Genomic DNA, 22,498 nt, shown 5'->3' on the forward strand with positions numbered 1-22,498 from the left:
ATGAATGTAAATGACGTGTAGTCTTGTAGTTTCAAGTCAACCATTCCTGAGATATGCGGTTAATTGAAACCCAACCCCCAAAGAACACTGGTATACATGATCTAATATTCAGCTGCGTACAAAAATCCTTTTATATGTCTTTACTAGGATTTAAACCTTAGAACTCTCGACTTTGAGATCAGCTAATTTGCGATGATGAGTTCACCACTAGACTTACCTGATGGGTTACTATCACTTGACCATTATATGTTATTAGACACCAATAATAAACGGTGACAAGGAGATAGAACCAAATAATCAATAAAAATTAAGATATTAATGTTATGGCAAGTCCTTGATCTGTTGACTTCCCATACAGAAAACAAACACTTACAGCACCAGTACCTTAATTTATTTACATTTTATCATACATCATATATATTTTTTTTTAATTAAAAATGTTTTGCTGAAGTACATCCTAAACAGCTAAATCATAAAAATAAAATCTCAGAAATAAATTTTTTATAAATAAATTCTGAAATTTAAATTTATCAATGTTTCCAAAAAACTGATTTTTCTAGATTTATAAACTTTCAATGTACTTAAAAGAGAAGAAAATTAAAGTTCTTAGTCTAAACAAAATGAATTAATTAATTCTTAGTCTTAAAAAATCACAAATCCAAAAATTCACAACTAATATAATAAGCTGGTGAGGAGGGTAGTTTTGTCATAAAGTACAATTAAATTGAATAGGTGAATTCAACTTTTTTTGAATATACCCGTTACAAAACACAAATGTTAATAAATTTGACAGCAATTAAATCACAAATCTAAACGACATCAGCCTAAGAATAAAACATCAGCAACAACAAAAATACAATGATTAAGTAATAGGCAATTACAGAATAATTATCTGATAGAAAAAATGATACTTACTTCCACCAGTCCCCAAACTGCTTATAATACTTTACTATTTCTTCAGCAGATTTAAATTTTCCATTCTGCCACGGACTATTATCATCAAAATGCCAATTTCTGCCATCGCTAGTATGCCCTCCATCATCCAAGATGGTGTCTTCACTATCATAATCATCATTATTGGCATAACTTGTACCTTGACTGCTAGTATCCATTTCTTTATGATCACTACTGATTATTCCATTCTCCCCATAAGAAGAAACCTGTTATAAATTATTAAATAAATATTTCTTTAATTAACTGTTTAATAACAAATTCTGTACCTTAGGCTATCATACGTAAAAAAAAATTTAATTCACCCTTGTGATCCAACATTTTCATGACTGTACTCAAAGACAACTGAGGTGATTAACTAGCGAAATGAGTTACAGAATTGTTTGCCAGCATACACAACTTAAAATTTGAAATACAATCAATGAAAGTAAAAATTTACAAAAAAAAATTACAGCTAAAAATAAGAATTACAGATTACACATATTAAGGCAATTAATTAAACTTAAGTTAAATAAAAATTCTAAACCGTGAAACACATTTTAGAAGCTAGAGAAGTATTAAATACTACCCAACCAACTCACTTAACATTTTATAAGGAATTGAATGTTACAAATCTAAAGAGCACTCATTATTAACTATCAGTGCAGCACTGTTAAGATGTACTAAGGATAGACATATGGTGAATAATAACACATTCTTAACCCCTTCAAATGCAAATTCTGCAGTACAATAATTATTAGTTGGATACTAGCCAGTCAGGGCTCACTTTGCTTGCCCAACCGCCTAGCCAGGGGCTCTGCCCCCTGAACCCTTGACGCATTCATATCCTCATGTTTGTGAGAATATAAGTATTTTACAGAAATATTTTATGAAAAGAAATATTAGTGTGTAGAAAATATTTTTGGTGTTTTTATATTTAAAATAGGCTTAAGGAGTGAGTAGATATAAAATTTAATAGTTTTTCATAGAAATATGACTTTAATGCTAACGACATTGATAACAGGGAGTTGGTTTGGGAGTGGTCTTCTTTGTTTAGTAGTAGTGTTAGTTGCCAGTCCAACTGCTGCTATTGGTGCAGAGTAGACCACATGATGCGCCGGCCAGATGAATGCCAACAACTCTCTTCCACTAAAAAAAAATTAACTTTTACTGCTAAATATTAACTAATAGTCCCTTTCTTTTATTAATAAAATTAATAAATAATAAGTAAATAAAAATAATCTACGCTTAGAAATTAAATTAAATAATCTATAAATTAACTGACAACTTCTAGCGGGAAAGAGTTGAGAGAGTCGTCATGCGTGGCCACCCGGCACATTACCATTGGTCCGCACTGCGCCAATAGTAGCTAAAATAAAAATGTGAGCACATATAACAAATAAACAAACCCACACACCATACTTTTTTATGGAGAGTGTAACATGTAACTTGCAAACCTAATACAATCTTATTAATTACCAACCATTGAATGAATTTAAATGATTTGGGATATTTATCAATAAAATCACTAGTTAATAAAACAATTCACATTATGTGATGAAAGTCTATTTTTGCACCAGTGCAGTGCATCCTCGATTTATAAATTTACACACAAATCATATAATAAAACATTAAAGAGCTGGTTAAAGTTTAGTCCTCCTGCACTTAAAATGAATAGCTACTGCGCTCATCAAAACAATAGATTTATTTTTTAAATGTAACTGAACACACAATAAATAATTAATGTATAAGAAATATGAAAAAAAATATTTAACAGTTATAAAATTAACCACAATCCACGAATTACCATAATTAATTTAAATTAATTATTTAATGTCAATTAATTAGGAAATCTTACAGTAATGATTTTGAATACAAGGCAAAAGAATACAAAAATCAATATTTAAGCGAGTTTAAATGGAACCCATTTGTTTGTTTAACCCTTTTGCTGGGTGTACATCCTGAATGTTGAATAGCTTCAATAAAAAAATACATATAAATATACATATAGAACTTCATTTTACATTAAACTGTATACACATTAATGATTATTATAAGTGTAATACTTACTGAAGAAACATTTAATGATTTAGTAAATGAAGTTGTTTCATCTTTAGAAGAAGTAAAGCTGCTACTAAAGTTACTGCCACTTTCATTAAGTACAACTGATTTTTCTTTCCTACTAAAAATAAAATCATGTTAATGTTTTATTATGGTAATTTTACAAAACTTTAAGAATAACTGGATTACATTCACATTTTTTTCATACTAGCATAACACCTGAATAAGATCAAGCCCTAAAAAGCATAACCCTAACCATCAAAATATATAATTAAAAAATTAAATCAAATAACACTTGTCTGCATGATATGACCAACAACATTTACAATTTCTGCTGCTTAATGAAGATAATATAGATTAAAAAATGCACTTTCACACTGTAGATTTCTTCATAATACTTCACCCAGTTTTTCTTACAACTTATGATATACATAAAGTAATTGAGGTACAAGTGGCACCAGTTATAAAGTTCTTTACTTAGAATGGTGATGTTGCTCTTATAGCCAGGCCCCAAGGTAAACAGAATGTAGGGAAAACATGTAATACTGAATATCACCTTTTTTTCCTGTTTAGCCTCTGGGAATTACCATTCAGGTATTACTTCAGAGGATGGTATGTATGAGTGTAGTCTTGTACAGTCTCAGTTCGACTATTCCTGAGATGTGTGATTAATTGAAACCCAACCACCAAAGAAAACTGGTATCCACGATCTAGTATTCAAATCCATATAAAAGTAATTAAATGCCTTTACTAGGCTTGAACACTGAATATCACCTGCAGTTTGGTAAGCTTGATACACTGATATGCAATAGTAAATCTGGCTAAATGAAATGACAATGGAATACCACATCAGTTCTCATTTTTCAAAAAAAAAGTACCTAACAGAGGGCATTTTTATTCTTAAGAATGACGACTTTTCTTCAGAATCGATTCACAAAGTCTCATGTCAGAATATCTGTAAGCATTTGGTTTTACGATTTAAAATACTCAGAATATAAACACAACGAAACAAGATCTTTGATGAAACTGTTTCCATAACTCCATACTCAAGTATTTAATCTTCTGAATTGTATGCAGTCATGTATTATTATCAGCAAATAATTATTTTTCTATTGATAAAATTAAAACAAGATCTACAAACCTGCTTACTCCTGTAATGAGCGAGTACGGAATTTTAATTTTATGAACTATAGCTCAAACAAAGAAATATTTCATATCATATGCTGTTTTTTTCTCACTAGTTGAGAGGGTTTAACGGAAAGAATTAAATGATTCTCTGAATAAATAATAAATATTTTTTTTAATAATTGGTCTGGTAAAGTTTTAATAATGCATAGTTGGAATGTAGTTTATCTGGAAACGGTTACAAGTAATAAAGTTAAGTGTCTAATTATTGTTTAAAATATTAAATTTATTTTAAAATTAACTCAAAAAAAGTTAATGAATGGATATTTCCTTAAAAATCTCAAACGGATGATAATAAAACATCAAATTATGCTATGACAAATTACTACTTTATTGGCTAAGCAATAAGAGTAGATCAAACTGATAATGAACTAGTTCTAATTGGTCAAATTTGCGCTGAAAATATGCACTTAAAGAAGGGATTATTAATAAGTAATATTACTGACATTCTCAATCAGTACTGTTGAAGAACACTGAAATGCAAGTTATTCCTAATGGAGGATGAGATATTGTAGTATGGTATGAGATATTGCAGTGAAACTGAAAGAAAACCGTTAAAATTGAATGTCAAACAAACTCATTAAAGTAGTCTCATTAGTAGAAGTGAAGTGAAGGCTACCTTAGAAAGCCATTGAAGAAGAAAAGATAATTCATAGAATTTTATCAATGAACACTATTTTCATTAATCGTTTGTCAGTAAATAAAAATTTCTTTACACAAGTCTAGATACTTTTAAAAGAATAGTCTGATCAAGCCTACAAGATTAAGTTCATTTGTTTTATTCATTTGTAACGAGAAGTGTTATCTTATAAGCAACAGCAACGTGATTTGTTGAAACAGCTAAACTGTATATATAAGTTAACTGTAAGTTTAATTAGTAAATATTTTTTTTAAATATTTATTCAAGAACTTAACTATACTCTGTTAAATAACATGAAAGAATGGATGAATTTTTGATTAGTTGTTATTATTAATGGTGTTTAACTTTAATGCTGTAATGTAAGACACTTGAAGTGAATCATCAACAAACATAAATATGAACATATCATCTATTTAATGCTTTTGCTCGGGTTAACAACACCACTTAACTTGCTAAGAGTTAACACCCACATAGGATTACAAAGAATAAGAGTTAAAAAAATATAAAAATTATGATTAAAAAAGGAAATGAATACCCATAAATTGCTGTTTAATTAAAAAATAAACAAAAAGGAAGTCAAGAAATTTTTAGTTGATATTAAAAACAGTATATAATTAACAAACATACATGCGGGTACATAAAAGTTTAAATGTAAAAACTTGATTCAATAACACACCCGTGTCAATATTTTACAGGATCAATCAAGTAGAACGTATTGTTCTACTTTCTTATACCTTATTACATAATTAAATAAAAAACAACAAACAAATGAAGTAAGAACTAGTTTAATATAAATAATAAACATTAACTATACATCACTTTTCACTTGAGTAATAAAAAAATTTAAATTACAGATTACAACTAAATAAAAGTAAATAAATAAAGGGGAAAATAATTAAACTTAAAAAGACAATCATAAAAAAATTTTAAATATAAAAACAGCTTACTTTGTTTTTGGAATACTTTTAGTTCTGGAACGGGATCGAAGATTTCTCCCACCAATCTCTACACTCATTCTAAGAACATGTTCAAATAAAATAACAAATGAAATCATATAAGCGGTATAATTAAACATATGTAATGTAATACTCAACATCATTTGTTGTGTAAATATCACATATAATTTTTAAAAAAACTTACAATTCACCTACCAAACTAAAATACATAAAGCAAAGAATGAGCTATGCTAAATGATAATCAAAATAAAATCAAAACGAGAATATTCTGAAAAACCATTAAAATAAATAAATATCTAAAACTAAATATGTATTCATCTGCACATAAATCATCACCAATAGATATGGAGAAATTAGCAAATGTAATTATGCAAACAAACACTTAAAAAATAATAAATCAAAAGAATTATCATCAAAAACCGGGTAGTTTAAATGGTTTGGGTGAAATGTATGGCAATATCCTTCGACTTCTACAAGATTCAAAACTAACAAAACATAAACTCGTTTATCAATTAATGCTGTTCACAAAATTCCTTGAATGCACACTGCAACATTTCTAAGGCATCCACTACTCTCTTCTGATTTATACTAGCCGCTTTACTTGAAATGAACTCCAAAACAAAAGCAATACAACACCAATGTAAAAATGCAGCTAAGAATGAATTCCAGAAATATTTTCAAAAACATTACAACCATTGGTAAATGTGTATAACTGCAGATGCAATATAAAACTTATAATGCACAGTTTTTACAAAATAAACACATCCAGAATGTTTCATGAACTATCTTGTACAATTGTACTACTAACTTCCCATTGTACTACAATCGGAATCCTAAATTCCCATTATAATTAAACAACTTTGAAATTGGCAAATATTAACTATTAAGGCTTTTATAAATGTTTATTTATTTTTTAAAAAAACTAACTTCTGATACAGTGTAGTAAAATTTATCCTCTCAAACTTAAATGTTTTTCAGGAAAATCACTAATTTAAAATATAAATCCCTATGTTTGAATGATCTCATTAGAAATTTTACTCGGTTAACGAAAAAACTACAAATTATTTAGTGACGGAAGGTAATAGTTGGGTCAGATAAAGTAATATGGGCTAGATAAATATTAGTTCCTTTAGGAGTTCACAAAAAAAGTTAATAATAAATGATTAAGATACCACTTATTGTCTTTATAAACTTTACAATATGCTGATCAGTTTTCATAAAATTAAAAAGCACTAGGAGTAGCTTCTAACCAACAATGGAGAATACAACAAAAATTGAACAGCAAATACAAGGTTACTTGTCTCAGCTTATCTTTGCTTGGGAAGTAGCGAGTGAAGAAAAAGAGTAGGAAATTTAACCTAACTGAAAAAAACTGAAGTAATCTACATCAAACTTTTTAGAAATTTGACCAGTCACCACTTTGCAAATGGACAAATAATAATCTTTAGTTTTATTGTTTTCCTTAATATATAAACATTTAAAATTTTTAAGTTGCCTGTCCCATTTTTGTTAAAGGGATGAAAGGCGAATTCCACCAGTTATAATAAAATGTAATACTTTACACGATTAACATTTAACAAAATCTCTATTTTCTATTTTGTCAGTTTAAAATTAATTTAACAATCCTAAGACTTACGAACACACAGTATAAGGAGAGTTAGTTGCTGAACTAATCTCAAAAATTCCTTCATTTTACTTAACTTTTACAATACAGGCTATAAAGAAATTTCATCAACCCCCTTCTACTTCCCTAATTTCACCACGTTTGATATTTCTATATGAAAATATTAATAAAAAATGAATATTGGAGTCTGACAGCAAGAAAATTATTTAACGGTGCTGTATCAAATTCAGGAATGTGAATCTTTAATCCATGAAAGAGATTACCACTACGTTTATTATGAGTATTATGCCCAAATTAATTCCCACAAACCACTCTAATTAAGATATAGGAAAATTTTTGAATTTTTCTATACTCCTATTAGTCACCGCAATATTTATATTGCGGTGACTAAACTAAACTGCCTTTTTAAAACACGCTTAACTTTCATAAAGATGTAAGACTTTATGGTGTCATAGAGATTTAAACTCTTTACTCCTCCAGGCTCTCAAGCCCCATAAAATGAACAAGATTAAAAACTGTGATATAAAAATTTCAAAGGTGAAATAAAGTTCCACACCTCCTTCACCAAGATGTCGCCTTGTAAGATTTATTTTTAAAAAAACACCTGAAAAATTTGTATATTGGAGCCATTATTTTTACAAAAACATACTACTTTTATTAATAGCTAAAAAGTTTAAAATTATCAAAGACCTCTTACCACTCCAAATCCTCAAGTTAAAATTAACCCCCTGCCTGAAATTAATAACTGATGAAGTACAACTTCAAATCTTTCTATCGTTTTAAAAATGATATGTCCAAAGACCAGAAATGTCTCGATAGTTTAAAATATAAGCAGCCTTGTTTTCCCAAATTCCCAGTCTCCTTTAAATTTACAAAAATTGAGTTATACAATCATTACATAATGTTCTAATTTCACAAACAAACAAAGAATTTAATGGTGTAATAAAGATTCAATTCCCTTTACCCCTAGCTACTTTCTGAAAATTTCTGTACTTAAAAAATTTTCAAGTTATTTTTTATTTAATTTTTTTATTTAAAAAAAGGAATTGTTTTTAAGGTAAGGATAAGGTAGTAAGAATCATATTTAATTTAAAACAGTACATGTCAATTTTCATTTATTTCTGTTAAGGAATTATCTATAAGCCAGCCTCTGTGGCACGAGTGGTAGCGTCTCAGCCTTTCATCCAGAGGTCCTGGGTTCTAATCCCGGTCAGGCATGACACACACTATAAATCATTCACCTCTTCCTCTGAAGCAATACCCAACAATGGTCCTGGGGGAAAAAAATAATTATCTAATACATTCATTTTCTAGCTCTTCCTCATTCTTTACTGCAAAATATTATCTGATTAATTTAAAATGTTTGTAGTTAATTAAGTGATGATTTAAAATGTGTTAATTAAATTGTTTATTAATCGTCACAACATAATTTCATCAAAACATTTGTCATAAATAACATACTCAAGTTTATACTGAACATATAATAAATGTAAGATTACAAAAATAATATTATTATTGGCTGACAAACACAAAATAAACTAATTTTTAAAAATATGTCATGGGGTACATGATATAAAATAAGAGATTAGTAATTTCGATATATTACAAATCTTCACAAATTTTTAACATAAATATTTTAAAAACTGCACATTAAACTATACAAAAAATTATCCCATATATGACTAAAACTTTCAAGTACAGAATTTACCCTCGTTTGGAGGAAGAACTTAAAAATACAAATCTTGAAATAAGTCTAAAACTGATAAAATGAGTTGTCTTTTCACTTCTTCATTTAGAAAGATGAGAACACTTAACTGTTAACAGCATCCATCATACACTTTCATTTACTTGTAAACATATTATATTTACTAAAAACTATACAATATAAAAATAAAAACAACACAATGAATTGAAATATCTTGGAATTGAAATATTTTAAAATTAAAACCTATGTCCAAATGATTAACATTTAACAATATTAATTGTTATTCAGTCTTCTAAATACCTTTAGGGGGAAATTCACACGTAAGAAACTAAATGAATAAATAAAAATGACAACAAACATGGCCTAGAACTGCATTAACACACATCAGTAACCTTTTCTCGTTCAATGCCTGTATAAACAAAAATTAGCATGAATAAACACCAACTGAGATATAACCTATTTTGTTTATTTAAATGCCGAATTAAGGAAACAGCACAAACTTACAAACGTACTATAGAAAAAAAACATAAACAATGAACAAAATAAATTAAAAATCCTTCTAATACTCACACAAAAACAAATACAAGGTCAATTTTGAATCTGTTAAGCGTTGTCCTAATTTCCAGTTCTACTAACCTTTTTACGTAACGTTCAACATTCAGACAAAACTCGTGAGTAAAAAAAAATTTACGTGGTTTAATATACTAATAAATTTATAAATAATAATATTAAACTGTGCTTAAAATACTTACATTAATATATATAGATTATCTATATTTATTTCTAAATCAAAACACACCACATACGTTATGACTAATTGGATATCCAACCTCCCTCCGAGACTAACTGCGCTTTTTTTCTAGTTACCCACAATCCCTTACCACAACGACTGCATGACGTAAAATCTAAAAATATCGATATCCGTTAAAACGTTGACAACTCATAGTTTATCGATAAAACAAAATTTTTATTTAAACCTAGCACGTCTACCCACACATTTTATTTTACTCTACAACCTCGTAACACTTATGATTATTGTAAAAACCTACATAATTTTCAAATTTATTCACGTGTTTTAATGCGTGTCATTATTTTTGTACTGCTTTTTATGGTTTTAAGTCGAAGAACTCACTAAATGGTTTATTTGTTAATGGATTACAAAAGTTCTTTTCTTGATTTATTTATTTAGATAATTAATTAGATAACACGTTTTTTTTTAATAAAATTTAACATCGTAAAAATTATGTTCAACCGTAAAGCCATTCACACCGTACATTTCATTTATCTCCTTATATTCAACTAGTTATTCCATTAATTAATTATTAAACTTCTTAATTTATATTTATCAAGTAATCTGATTAAGATCGTTTCCAAGTAGTTGTTAATTTTCTTCCAACCATTTCCTTTTATAATTTTTTTTATTACAATATTGTGTTGTTAAAAAATATTCATCAGTCCATTTCCACATGACATTCTAATATTTTTTATACAACTCTTTGTAAATTAATAATCTCATAATACCCTCCAATAAATACTTTTTTAACTATTTCAACAATCTTTTAAGTTATAAATAAAAATAAAGAAAGTTCTTTGTGACTATAGAAAATAGAGCAAATAGATTTATTCACTTACATGTTTCCAATAAATTTTAGTCACTGGATTTAATTAATGACAATGTAAGTCAGAAACGGGATAAAACTATGAAACTGTAGAAACTGTCAAGTTGTGTAACTTCTTTGAAGCGGTAAACATCAAAATAAATAGCAGATTTTTAGTCTCTGTGATTAATTTTATTATATGTGGTGTTTTTCTTTTAGTACCAATTCAAAATATTTCTTTACACAGTATAAGTTATTAAGAATTATGAACAACTTAATAGAAATTGTGTTTCCAGAAGATCATTCATATCTAACTGCAGCTCCTTTTTTAGCGGAAGTAACAATAGCCCTGGTGTTAATGGAAATTGTTTTTTTTTAAGATTATTAAGTTATTAATTTAAGGTGATATTAAAGGGACCCTTTTAATATCACCTTAAGGGCTTTAGGAAGCCCTTTTAATATCAATTCTAATAACATTTTCAACCTGTCTTGGATTTATTTAATGGTAAATTTACAGTTTATGTCAAATTTACATGTTTGTTAATTCCATATCACACAAATATTTTATTCAGATCAGTAAATAGTTATACAATGCATATGTAAAACATAATACATCACACATGGTGGGAAAAGTTTTGGCCGATTTCTGCTATAAGGATAAAATGAACTTTAATTAACAGATATATTTCATAGTCTTTTTTGGCATGAAAAATTAAATAAAACAGGTCCAAGATCTTGTCTTTAATAGAATTTTAGGAAATTATAATCAAACAAAAAAAATTGGTATCGGCAAAATATAATTTTTTAGGTTTGACGTAAAATAACTGTAAAATTGCCAATAAAAAGTAAAATGTTTCAACCAAGATTTGTAGAGAATTTAATTCTGAAAAAAATCTATGTAAATAATGTTAACTGAACAGAAAAAAGAATTTAAGAAATTTGACTTTTATTAAGAACAAAACAACAGAGTACAGCAGAAAAATACTGCATTATAATTGTAAATAAAAAAAAATCATATCAACATTAAAAACAATCAATATCATATCTTGGATTATTTTGGAAGTGTCAGAACTTTAAGTAAACAAAAATGGGTTGACTGGTACTGATAGATATCATAAAGTACATCAACTTTAATAAGTTAAAAATTCTGACATTTTCCATGATATTTATATTTGCAAATGTCAACAGATAATTCTAAATTGTGCACATCAGTTGTCAAACAGGGTGAATAAACAGGGTGTCATCCTGGTGACATTTTGTCACCAGGACTGTTGTTGCGTCTGGGGGCTACAATCTTAATTCCGTAAATAAAAATAAAAAATTCAAGGGAAATATATTAGTGAAAAAATAAGTATAAGTATAAAAATGAAGAAAAAAGTAATGTGAAAAAGAAAAAATAACATGTATTTTCTTTGCAAAAAATTAAAAGTATTGTACATTTCACAATATTTCTGTATCCAAAAATATGAAGAAATTTGATCAGTCAAAATTTTCATTTATTAATCTTTATTTTTTTTTCTTTGTAACAATTTTTTTTAATAATAATTATTATTATTACAGCCTTTTAAGTAATCTTTCACTATACCTTTTCTTAACACAGAAGCATCAAAATCCCTGGTGTGAAATTTCATGATGTGGGCAACTCGTCCTCACTCTATGTAATATACTTATTCTCTCAAAAAACAAATTTATTCGTAAAAAAATAACAATAATCACTTGCATCATACCAGACATCTATTTCTGTGTTAGACAGCATATTTCAGCCTATAAGAAATGACCTCACTAAAGTTTCTGTCAATAAATACCTAAAGATCTATAGATTTATATGATCTCTCATTTATTAAAATAACAACTGAAATATCTTTTTTATTGTAACAAAATTACTGTGTGAATGATTTTTTTTTTAAATAGCCAATTATCAGATAAATCTTAATTTTGCAAATTGTGTTTATATTTACATAACCAAATAATTATCAAATAACACGTTTAAAGTTATTATTTATTGATTTTTATTTATTTTTTACCTTCATATATAATATCAAACATAAAAATAAAATATAGTTTTCACAAGAAGGAGGGATTAAGCCATTGTTTGACATTTTAAGAGATGCCTTATGCAAATTATTTAAAATTTTGTTTTTATTAATTTTTTTTTGGTTGAAACTTTTTCTTAAAATGTATATTTAAAATTAATATTTAAAAAATCCCAAATTACAGTGTAAGCTTAATTCCCAGATTCAAAATGAAATAAATAACATAAAATATTATTTGAAATTTTGTTTTTGTAATTAACCTTTTTACTAAAATTCATTCTGTGGTTTTAACTTACAAAAAAAAATTAATTTCACTAGATACCAAGTGTTCCAGTTCAACCATTCAAAATGAAAAAAAAGTTCATGAATATTTCAATTTTTTTTCTTCATTGAGATGTTTATATTAATTTCACATAAAAGAAAGTTTAACTCCTACTTGATATTAAAAAAAAAAATTGTTATTAAAACAATATTCTCTAGTTTTTATGGCGATAGGTTTTTCTACATTCAGAAAATCCTATCATGGCCATTAAAATGCAAATAAATCACAACCTCCTTCTAGTAGGAGAACGACATTTTTATAGAGTGCGTCCTGAACGCATAAAATGAATAACTGGCAAACATGTATTTTTTTTAATGATTTCTTGTTAATTATTTTAAGTTAGGACACAGTAGATATATCTATCATTTCAATTAAAATTAAGAAGAGCTCAATCTGCAAGTTGCATTAAAACCGATTTTCCCATTCATGTGTAATACCGAACAATAAAAAGAAAAACAATACGATAGGGTAACTTGATAATGGGCGTAAACTGATGTAACGGACTTTTGTAAAATTTATATATGAATCGCGAGATATCATGAGATAAACAAAACTTTTCACAGGAAATATCAATTAATAGGCTTATGGAAATTTAAATCTTTCGTTTACCCACGAAGTCAATCGCTAAAGTTCTCAGCCGTTCACGTTAAGCTGCTAAGGTGGAACATACATACATACACCCGAAATACATTACACTCCTTTTTGGGCAGTCGTGTAAATAAAAAAAAAAAACGGGTTTATTAGTTAATATTTAGCAATAAAATTCTGATTATTTTTATTTATTATTATTTAATAATAAAAGAAAGGGATTATTAGTTAATATTTAACAGTAAAATAAAAAAAAAAACATGCTTACATGATCGAACATACTGCCAGTCAAAAAATCATATGGTTCTTTTTTTCTTAAATGTTTATAAACAATAAGTAAGAAAAGGCAACACCAACAAAAAAAAGACCAAGAAGAAAGAACAGCCGATCCGTGACGGAGTGGTATCGTCTCGGCCATTCATCCTGATGTCCCGGGGTCGAATCCTCCGGTTAGGCATGGCATTTTTCATACGCTACAAATTTCCTTTTGGGCTAATGACCATAGCAGTTAAGCCCGTAATCTTATAAATAACAAAAAAAGAACATTCTTACATGATCGAACATACTGCCCGTCAAAAAATCTAAAGATTTTTTCTTAAGTGTTTATAAACAATAAAAAACAACAGTAATAATAATTATAAATTAATAAATTTTACTACTGTAATTCATTCATTCAGTATCGTAGCAGATCTTAAACACAACTACTTCCGATACAAATAAATCGATACTGAAAATACTATCGATTATCAATTTAGAGTGGCCTTTTAGTTACAATTAAATGTACATATTTACATATCCTATGTCACTCCCGGAAAATGCGTAAGGATTCCAACGCGGAGTCATACATCTAAATCGGTTTGGCCTTTGAACTGCTACGGTTGAACAAACATAAATACTAAAAACATTGCATTTTGGGCAGCCGTGTATAAACGAAGGGAATAAAATATTTTGTCTCTTACTTCTTTCTAGCTAGCATCTTCTCGATTGGGAGACCGGAGAAGAAAAACTTAGAACCAACGTTGCCAAATTAGAATTTACACGTTTCAAGCAACGATTCTTCGTTCTCTCTTTTTCTACGCACATTGTCCGAGCGACACGTTGGATATAATTTACCAGTCTGTCTGTATACTGACAACGTCTGAGGCGTTAATACATCTGGTTAACCTTTTCAAAATTTCGTTTGAATTTGTAAGAAACTTGTTAGTTTTTTATTTATTGTACGGTTAAATGTACGAGACAAATATTTTGGCCGCATAACGCAAATAGGTTGAAATGTAATGTTTGCTGAAAACGAATAAATTATTTAAAAGGTAAACAACACAAATTCTGATAATTAATCTGTTCATTTATTCGATTTGTTGAGACATATATGAAAGGTTTTCTTACGGTTGTAACGCATAGTAGCTTTACTAGGTGGAGTAAATTACTTGCAGGACTACATATCACCCTACCTACCTACATATTCTACGGGCTTGGCATGCTGATGTATAAGAACATATTCTAAACAGCCTCGTGTCAAATGAAATTTACAATAGATTTATTATAGCGATTAACATAATACACGCGGTAATATTTTAATATAATTGGTATTTAATTAAAATAATATTTACTCATTAAGGAGACAATAGGAGAAAATATTTTTGTACTTTAAAAACCTAAAACGGTGATATTTAAAAAAAAATAAAACGTAAAAAATTATAAACAAAGGACTACCGATAAAGAATATACAATATATCGTTTAAGAGACCGACTAGAAACGAAAAGTTAACTTAAAATAAATATAAACCATTTTAATTCTTATTCGGACAGGCTACCACGTTTTTTTAATACTTGTCCTTATAAAGGACTGGTTTATATTTTAATTATTCATTGAATAACGTGTAAGTTCAATACCTTTATAAAATACGTTCGATAATGTAGTAAATTTAATATGTGATAAGAATTAAAACCGAACTGACTGATTAAAAAAAGGTAATAATGATTTGAGTAAATTAACTCAGTAAATTACACACCGGGTTTCTCGGTGTTTCACACCGAGGTTTACACACAGGTTTCTAGACCCACGTTTACAAGATCTTTATTTTCGCTTGTAGAACATATCCTGAAATCCATTTAACTTCTTCGTGAGACGATTTATAGCATAATTATTGCCACATGTCACTCTGTAACCAGTATATTTTCGTGTAAAAATCAAGCAAATCAGTTGGAAAATACGACTAAAAAAATATATTTTCTTACATTTCAATGAGTTTCAGCTCACATTTAGTAGTTATTTTTTTGACTTCATTTCCCTGCAGTTTTTCTTATTTGTATAAAGACGCAGGTTTAAGATTCTTGTAATTTTTTTTTTTGTATGTTCACATTTACTAGTACTATCAATAAAAATAAAATCGACTTAAAATAGACCCGCACAATTAAAGACAACACGTATTAAAATCCTCTTTAAACTTTGATTTTTTGAAATGCATTAAAATAAAGTAAAATGCATTAAGTAAGTAAAGTATATTTTTTAATTTGGTCCTGACTTCAGAAAGTAGAAGTATAACAATTTGAAAAGTTTTATTTTATTTTTTGTAAATTTTTAAAACCAATATTATTTATTTATACGAGAGTATAAATAAGTATGGAAAAAGTATTCAGTTAATAGGAAGGGTGAAGATTGGTAACTGTAACTACATGGCTAAGGAGAAGGCTTCGAAGCAGAAGTGGATGTGGAGACAGCAGTGGTGAAAGGAAGTATTGAACCACCTGGCAAAAAACCAGATGGTGATGATGGTTTATTTTACTGTACTTTAAATGTCATTTTTTATAAAATAATTTTCAACGATTTGTCTGTTTTAATCTAAACAAGATTTAACAACATGCAGTTAAACTTCCCTTAACGTACACTTACTACACTTTTAGATTCCCCGGTAGTTTTTTACTGGTATTAATGAATAAAGACTGTTCAATCAGTTCTGAAAAACAGACAGCAGTAATAAAAATTGTAATTTTTGTTTGTTTTATTTTATACTCTTTTTCTCTTTCTATTTAGCCTCCGGAACCACCGTAAGGTATTATTTCAAAGAATGAATGAGGATGATGTGCATGAATGTAAATGAAGTAGTCTTGTACAGTCTCAGGTCGACCGTTTCCGAGACGTGTGATTAATTGAAATCCAACCACCAAAGAACACTGGTATCCACGATCTAGTATTGAAAATCCGTATAAAAATAACTGCTTTTATTTTATGTGACTAATTTGTTTATCTATTGTGAATTCCATTACTTCCCGCCTAGACGCTGATGTTATAACTTCAATCAGTTTTTCATTCAGCGTGATTCGTCGTCAGTTATACAAATTTATATTGTACATTGAACACGTAATATTTTTGTTACAGTATAGTACTGTGTTTTTTATTGTTATTTTCTATCCGTTAAGCAAACGTGCATTTCCTGAAATGCCAGGTTAACCGGTTGACAATTTTATTTACGAATGGTTTTGCAGGACTCGTGATAATAACATGTCTTTGGAATTCTGATACGTGAGAAACCCAAAGAAATTGCTCAAGAACTCGGTTAATATGAGTTAAAGAATCAGGGATTGGTTAGAAGACATAACTTTCATTTAAAAATGTTTGTAGTGAAATGTCTGGGTTGTAAATGAGAATTTAGTGTCTGAGTGAAAAGTAAAGTTAAATGAAACATGTTCGAGTTATAATGAAACATCTTTAATTGTGATGACAGTGGTCTTTTTTACCGGGCTTTGCCCAATAAAACATTGTGTTAAAAGAGGAAAAATATGCAGGAGGGAAGAAATGAAAAGAAAGATTAAGTGTTATATTGGCTGTGAATATGTCGGATAGATTTGAAAAATTGTAAATAATCAGCAAAGCCACGATGTTGTAAGGGCGTTAACATAAATACATTGACAATACACAATGACAACGTTTATGATGGACTGGTTGATAATTTTTGATCGTAAAAAAGAAAGGCAAAATTATAAAGTTATACCATTCTTGGGCAATGCAAAATGCTACCGTAACGTTGCTTAGAAAATCTAAAATCGTTATTCTTTCCCCAAATATTACTGCAGTATGTCAATCGCTTGATCCGAACTTTAAAATTTAGTACAGAAAACAGGTATTACGGTACTCACTGTCATCAATGAATGACTTCTGATGAGCTTTCAATGTGTTGGATGCAGTTTTATGATTCGTACGGCAATAAAGCAGGTTACTAGTACGACAATGAGAAATTGTTTCGTAAAAGCCGGTATTTAACCTCCACCAAATAACTTCAATTCCGATATTGAAAGTCTTACTGAACCAAATGAAAATTCTGTAGAATAGCGTGAATTACAAGAACTAACTAAACAGTTTGGAAACTACAAGAGTACCCGAATATTGACGACACGCTCAACAAAGAAGAGGAAGTATCGACTGAAATCGTGGTCTTGTTGCGGGCTCTGACTTGATTACTTCTAAAACGAATGATGATAAACTCTAATTTACCATCGCAAACAAGAAAGCGACAGAAGAAGTTAGAAATTTAAAGCACAAAAAATAAACGGCGTTATTTTAATATCAAAAGTGCAGTCGCTTATTGTAAAAAAAATATGTACTAGAACTTATTTCAAACTATAGACAACTATTTTAAACTTAAAAAATAAATTATTAGTAAATTTTATAAAATAAATTAAATTATAAATTAATTTAAAACGTAAATAAATTATACAAAAAATGTATAAATAAATTTGTACGTATTCGAATTTGATTTTTACATTTTTTTTGTGCATGTGTTTTGATTAATATTCTTGTATGGTGCAGCTTCTTTGATTAATATTTTAGTAGCGTACGTTGTTTTTTTATTCCATTTTAGTATAGTACAATAATTTTATTCTCTTATTTTGTTGGCTACAGTACAGTATTATTATTTTTATTCAAGCATGAACATAGTGGACAGTGTTTTCTTAAAAAAAAAAAAAAAAAACAATTTTTACAAAATCGTTTAATTAGCAACTAATTTTAATTTACATGAAAAATACATAATACTTTTGTTCTATTCAGCGTTTTTTTTTCTGCGCAATAACCGAACATAATACTGTATCGCATTTTTCGTGTTCGATAGTGGGAAATTTTACTGTTTTTTTTATATCTTAAATAATCTAATTACCTCCGTCCTACAGTCTCAAAAAAAATATGGCATGGTAAGAAAGTGACTATATCGATGCTGAATAAATTAATCTGAACATTTTAAAGAGACATTGAAGACAATTGTTTTATAAAAAAAAGAATGAAAACAGAAAAAGAATTAATCAACACCTAGGCCAAGTCTCATTTTTAATTGTAAATCAACAATCACAAAAAAAAATTGTAATCTACTAAAACAATAATGTCTATAGAATTTATTTTTGGTTTTAAAAATGATATTTTTATATCTTTTGGGATCAAGTAGATTGTTATTTTTATCAAAACAACAATTAATGAACAGGATTTTTCAAAGTTATGTAGTTGGACTCAGAAAGCTTGTGAGGTTGAATTCTGGTTTTGATCTGCAAGTTAATTCGAAAACCAAAAGGGAAAGGAACAAAGCTTCTGATTTACAGCCCTGAATAGGATGATTGAAGGAGTCTGATAGATACTGTTCGTAGATGTGCCAATAGAATAGCAACCCAGGTGGCTTGGGGCCCACCTGGGTGCTAACTTCACCAAGATAGGTGTTTTGGTATTGAGCCCGGTTAGCTGTGATATTCACTGTCAGTATGAAATGAATGTGTGGAGAACTCTATGATGGAGCTGGGGTGTATGCATTGACCTCACTCCAGAAAACGGACCACAGCACAAAGAGACAAGGCATATTTTCATTAGAGGCTTATTAAATTTGTGAATCTGTTTCTTGATTTTTAAATAAATCAAGAGGGCTTGTAGTAAAATTAATTGTAGGACAAAATTGTCATTGTTGTGATCAACACTTGTTTTGTTGGTATGAGGATAGTATTTTTGATTTTTATAGACTCAACCAAGTAATAATGAAATGAGCTCATAGTCTAATTGAAGTTAGATTTTTTTTTTTTTTTTTGTCTTCAGTCATTTGACTGGTTTGATGCAGCTCTCCAAGATTCCCTATCTAGTGCTAGTCGTTTCATTTCAGTATACCCTCTACATCCTACATCCCCAACAATTTGTTTTACATACTCCAAACGTGGCCTGCCTACACAATTTTTCCCTTCTACCTGTCCTTCCAATATTAAAGCGATTATTCCAGGATGCCTTAGTATGTGGCCTATAAGTCTGTCTCTTCTTTTAACTATATTTTTCCAAATGCTTCTTTCTTCATCTATTTGCCGCAATACCTCTCCATTTGTCACTTTATCCACCCATCTGATTTTTAACATTCTCCTATAACACCACATTTCAAAAGCTTCTAATCTTTTCTTCTCAGATACTCCGATTGTCCAAGTTTCACTTCCATATAAAGCGACACTCCAAACATACACTTTCAAAAATCTTTTCCTGACATTTAAATTAATTTTTGATGTAAACAAATTATATTTCTTACTGAAGGCTCGTTTAGCTTGTGCTATTCGGCATTTTATATCGCTCCTGCTTCGTCCATCTTTAGTAATTTTACTTCCCAAATAACAAAATTCTTCTACCTCCATAATCTTTTCTCCTCCTATTTTCACGTTCAGCGGTCCATCTTTGTTATTTCTACTACATTTCATTACTTTTGTTTTGTTCTTGTTTATTTTCATGCGATAGTTCTTGCGTAGGACTTCATCTATGCCGTCCATTGTTTCTTCTAAATCCTTTTTACTCTCGGCTAGAATTACTATATCATCAGCAAATCGTAGCATCTTTATCTTTTCACCTTGTACTGTTACTCCGAATCTAAATTGTTCTTTAACATCATTAACTGCTAGTTCCATGTAAAGATTAAAAAGTAACGGAGATAGGGAACATCCTTGTCGGACTCCCTTTCTTATTAGGGCTTCTTTCTTATGTTCTTCAATTGTTATTGTTGCTGTTTGGTTCCTATACATGTTGGCAATTGTTCTTCTATCTCTGTATTTGAACCCTAATTTTTTTAAAATGCTGAACATTTTATTCCAGTCTACGTTATCGAAAGCCTTTTCTAGGTCTATAAACGCCAAGTATGTTGGTTTGTTTTTCTTTAATCTTCCTTCTACTATTAATCTGAGGCCTAAAATTGCTTCCCTTGTCCCTATACTTTTCCTGAAACCAAATTGGTCTTTTCCTAACACTTCTTCCACTCTCCTCTCAATTCTTCTGTATAAAATTCTAGTTAAGATTTTTGATGCATGACTAGTTAAACTAATTGTTCTGTATTCTTCACATTTATCTGTCCCTGCTTTCTTTAGTATCATAACTATAACACTTTTTTTGAAGTCTGATGGAAATTCCCCATTTTCATAAATATTACACACCAGTTTGTATAATCTATCAATCGCTTCCTCACCTGCACTGCACAGTAATTCTACAGGTATTCCGTCTATTCCAGGAGCCTTTCTGCCATTTAAATCTTTTAATGCTCTCTTAAATTCAGATCTCAGTATTGTTTCTCCCCTTTCATCCTCTTCTTCCTTTATAACACCATTTTCTAAAGTTACGGCTTAAAAAGCCAAATATGCCATTTTAATATCCTTCAAAGCTGTTTGTTAACTTTCTACAATCCAAGATTATTTTTCTGTTTTTTGACTTCGAAAAGAACTTTGTTGAAATCATCAACAAAAAAAAATATTTTCATTTCTTTTAATATATGACTAGTTTGTGTTATTTTTTTAACCAAAATTATTTTCAACAAAATTATAAAACCAATTTTAAAAAAGGTGCTAAAATAAAAATAATACTTTTTTTGTTCTTTATTAAACTTTTATTTTTTGAAGCGAGTACAATTTGTAAAGCATTAATTTGACAATTTGAAAATATCAATATTTAATAAAAAACTATTTGTTCTACAATGATTTAAAAATGGTCACCAGAAAATTAAAAAATAACATTCTACGAGTCGGAGCATGGAATGTTACAAGTCTAAAAAAGGTTGGTAGGTTAGAAAATCTAAAGAGGGAAATGCATAGGTTAAATATAGATGTAGTAGGAATTAGCGAGGTTCGGTGGGAAGAGGAAAATGAATTTTGGTCAAGTGATTTTAGAATATTTAACTCAACTTCAAATAAAAGGCAGGCAGGAGTAGAATTTGGAAGGAACAAGAAAATAGGGAAGAGAGTAGAGTATTTCAAAATGCATAGCGATAGAATCATTGTAATAAGGATAAAATCAAAACCTAAGCCGACAATTGTTAACATTTATATGTCTACAAGTACCCAAGATGATAATGAGGTAGTGTGAATACAAAGAAATTGACGAAGCAATTAAACACATAAAAGGGGATGAAAATTTAATTTAATGTGGGTGAATCGGGCTGGACAAATGGAATGCAAGAGGGGACCAACTTTTGGAGTTTTGCATGAAGTATAATTTACTAATTGTCAACACAGGGTTAAAAATCATAATAGAAGAATATACAAATGGAAAAAGCCATAGTGCAAGGTATCAGATAGATTATATTATGGTTAAACAAAAATTTTAAAATGAACTTGTCAACTGCAAAACTTATGCAGCGGACATTGATAGCAACCATAATTTAGTGATAATGAAATATAGATTGGGATTTAAAAACCTGAAGAAAAAAATGTCAGATGAATCTGGGGAATTTAGAGAAGCTTGAGGAAGAGGAGGTAAAGAAGATTTTTGAGGACATTGCAAGAGGTCCAAGTTAAAAAGGTAAGGAAGAAAATATAGAAAAATGTTAAAAAGGAAATTCTTAAAACAGCAGAATTCAACTTAGGCGGAAC

At 28.9% G+C, this 22,498-nt stretch overlaps 1 protein-coding gene across 1 annotated transcript in view; it reads right to left on the reverse strand.

Annotated features, from left to right (window-relative positions):
• The window catches only part of LOC142329698 (uncharacterized), a 60,021-nt gene extending 50,059 nt beyond the window's left edge, over positions 1-9,962 (reverse strand). The window contains exons 1-5 of the mRNA XM_075374404.1: positions 9,854-9,962; positions 8,498-8,669; positions 5,764-5,832; positions 3,001-3,109; positions 916-1,160 (exon numbers count right to left, since the gene is read on the reverse strand). Of these exons, the coding sequence (XP_075230519.1) occupies positions 916-1,160; positions 3,001-3,109; positions 5,764-5,832; positions 8,498-8,511 (437 nt within the window). The 5' untranslated portion in view covers positions 8,512-8,669; positions 9,854-9,962. The remainder of the gene's footprint in view (positions 1-915; positions 1,161-3,000; positions 3,110-5,763; positions 5,833-8,497; positions 8,670-9,853) is intronic.
• Positions 9,963-22,498: the final 12,536 nt, after the last annotated feature.

The sequence above is a fragment of the Lycorma delicatula genome, chromosome 9 (genome assembly GCF_047948215.1).
Source record: "Lycorma delicatula isolate Av1 chromosome 9, ASM4794821v1, whole genome shotgun sequence".
NCBI lineage: Eukaryota > Metazoa > Arthropoda > Insecta > Hemiptera > Fulgoridae > Lycorma > Lycorma delicatula.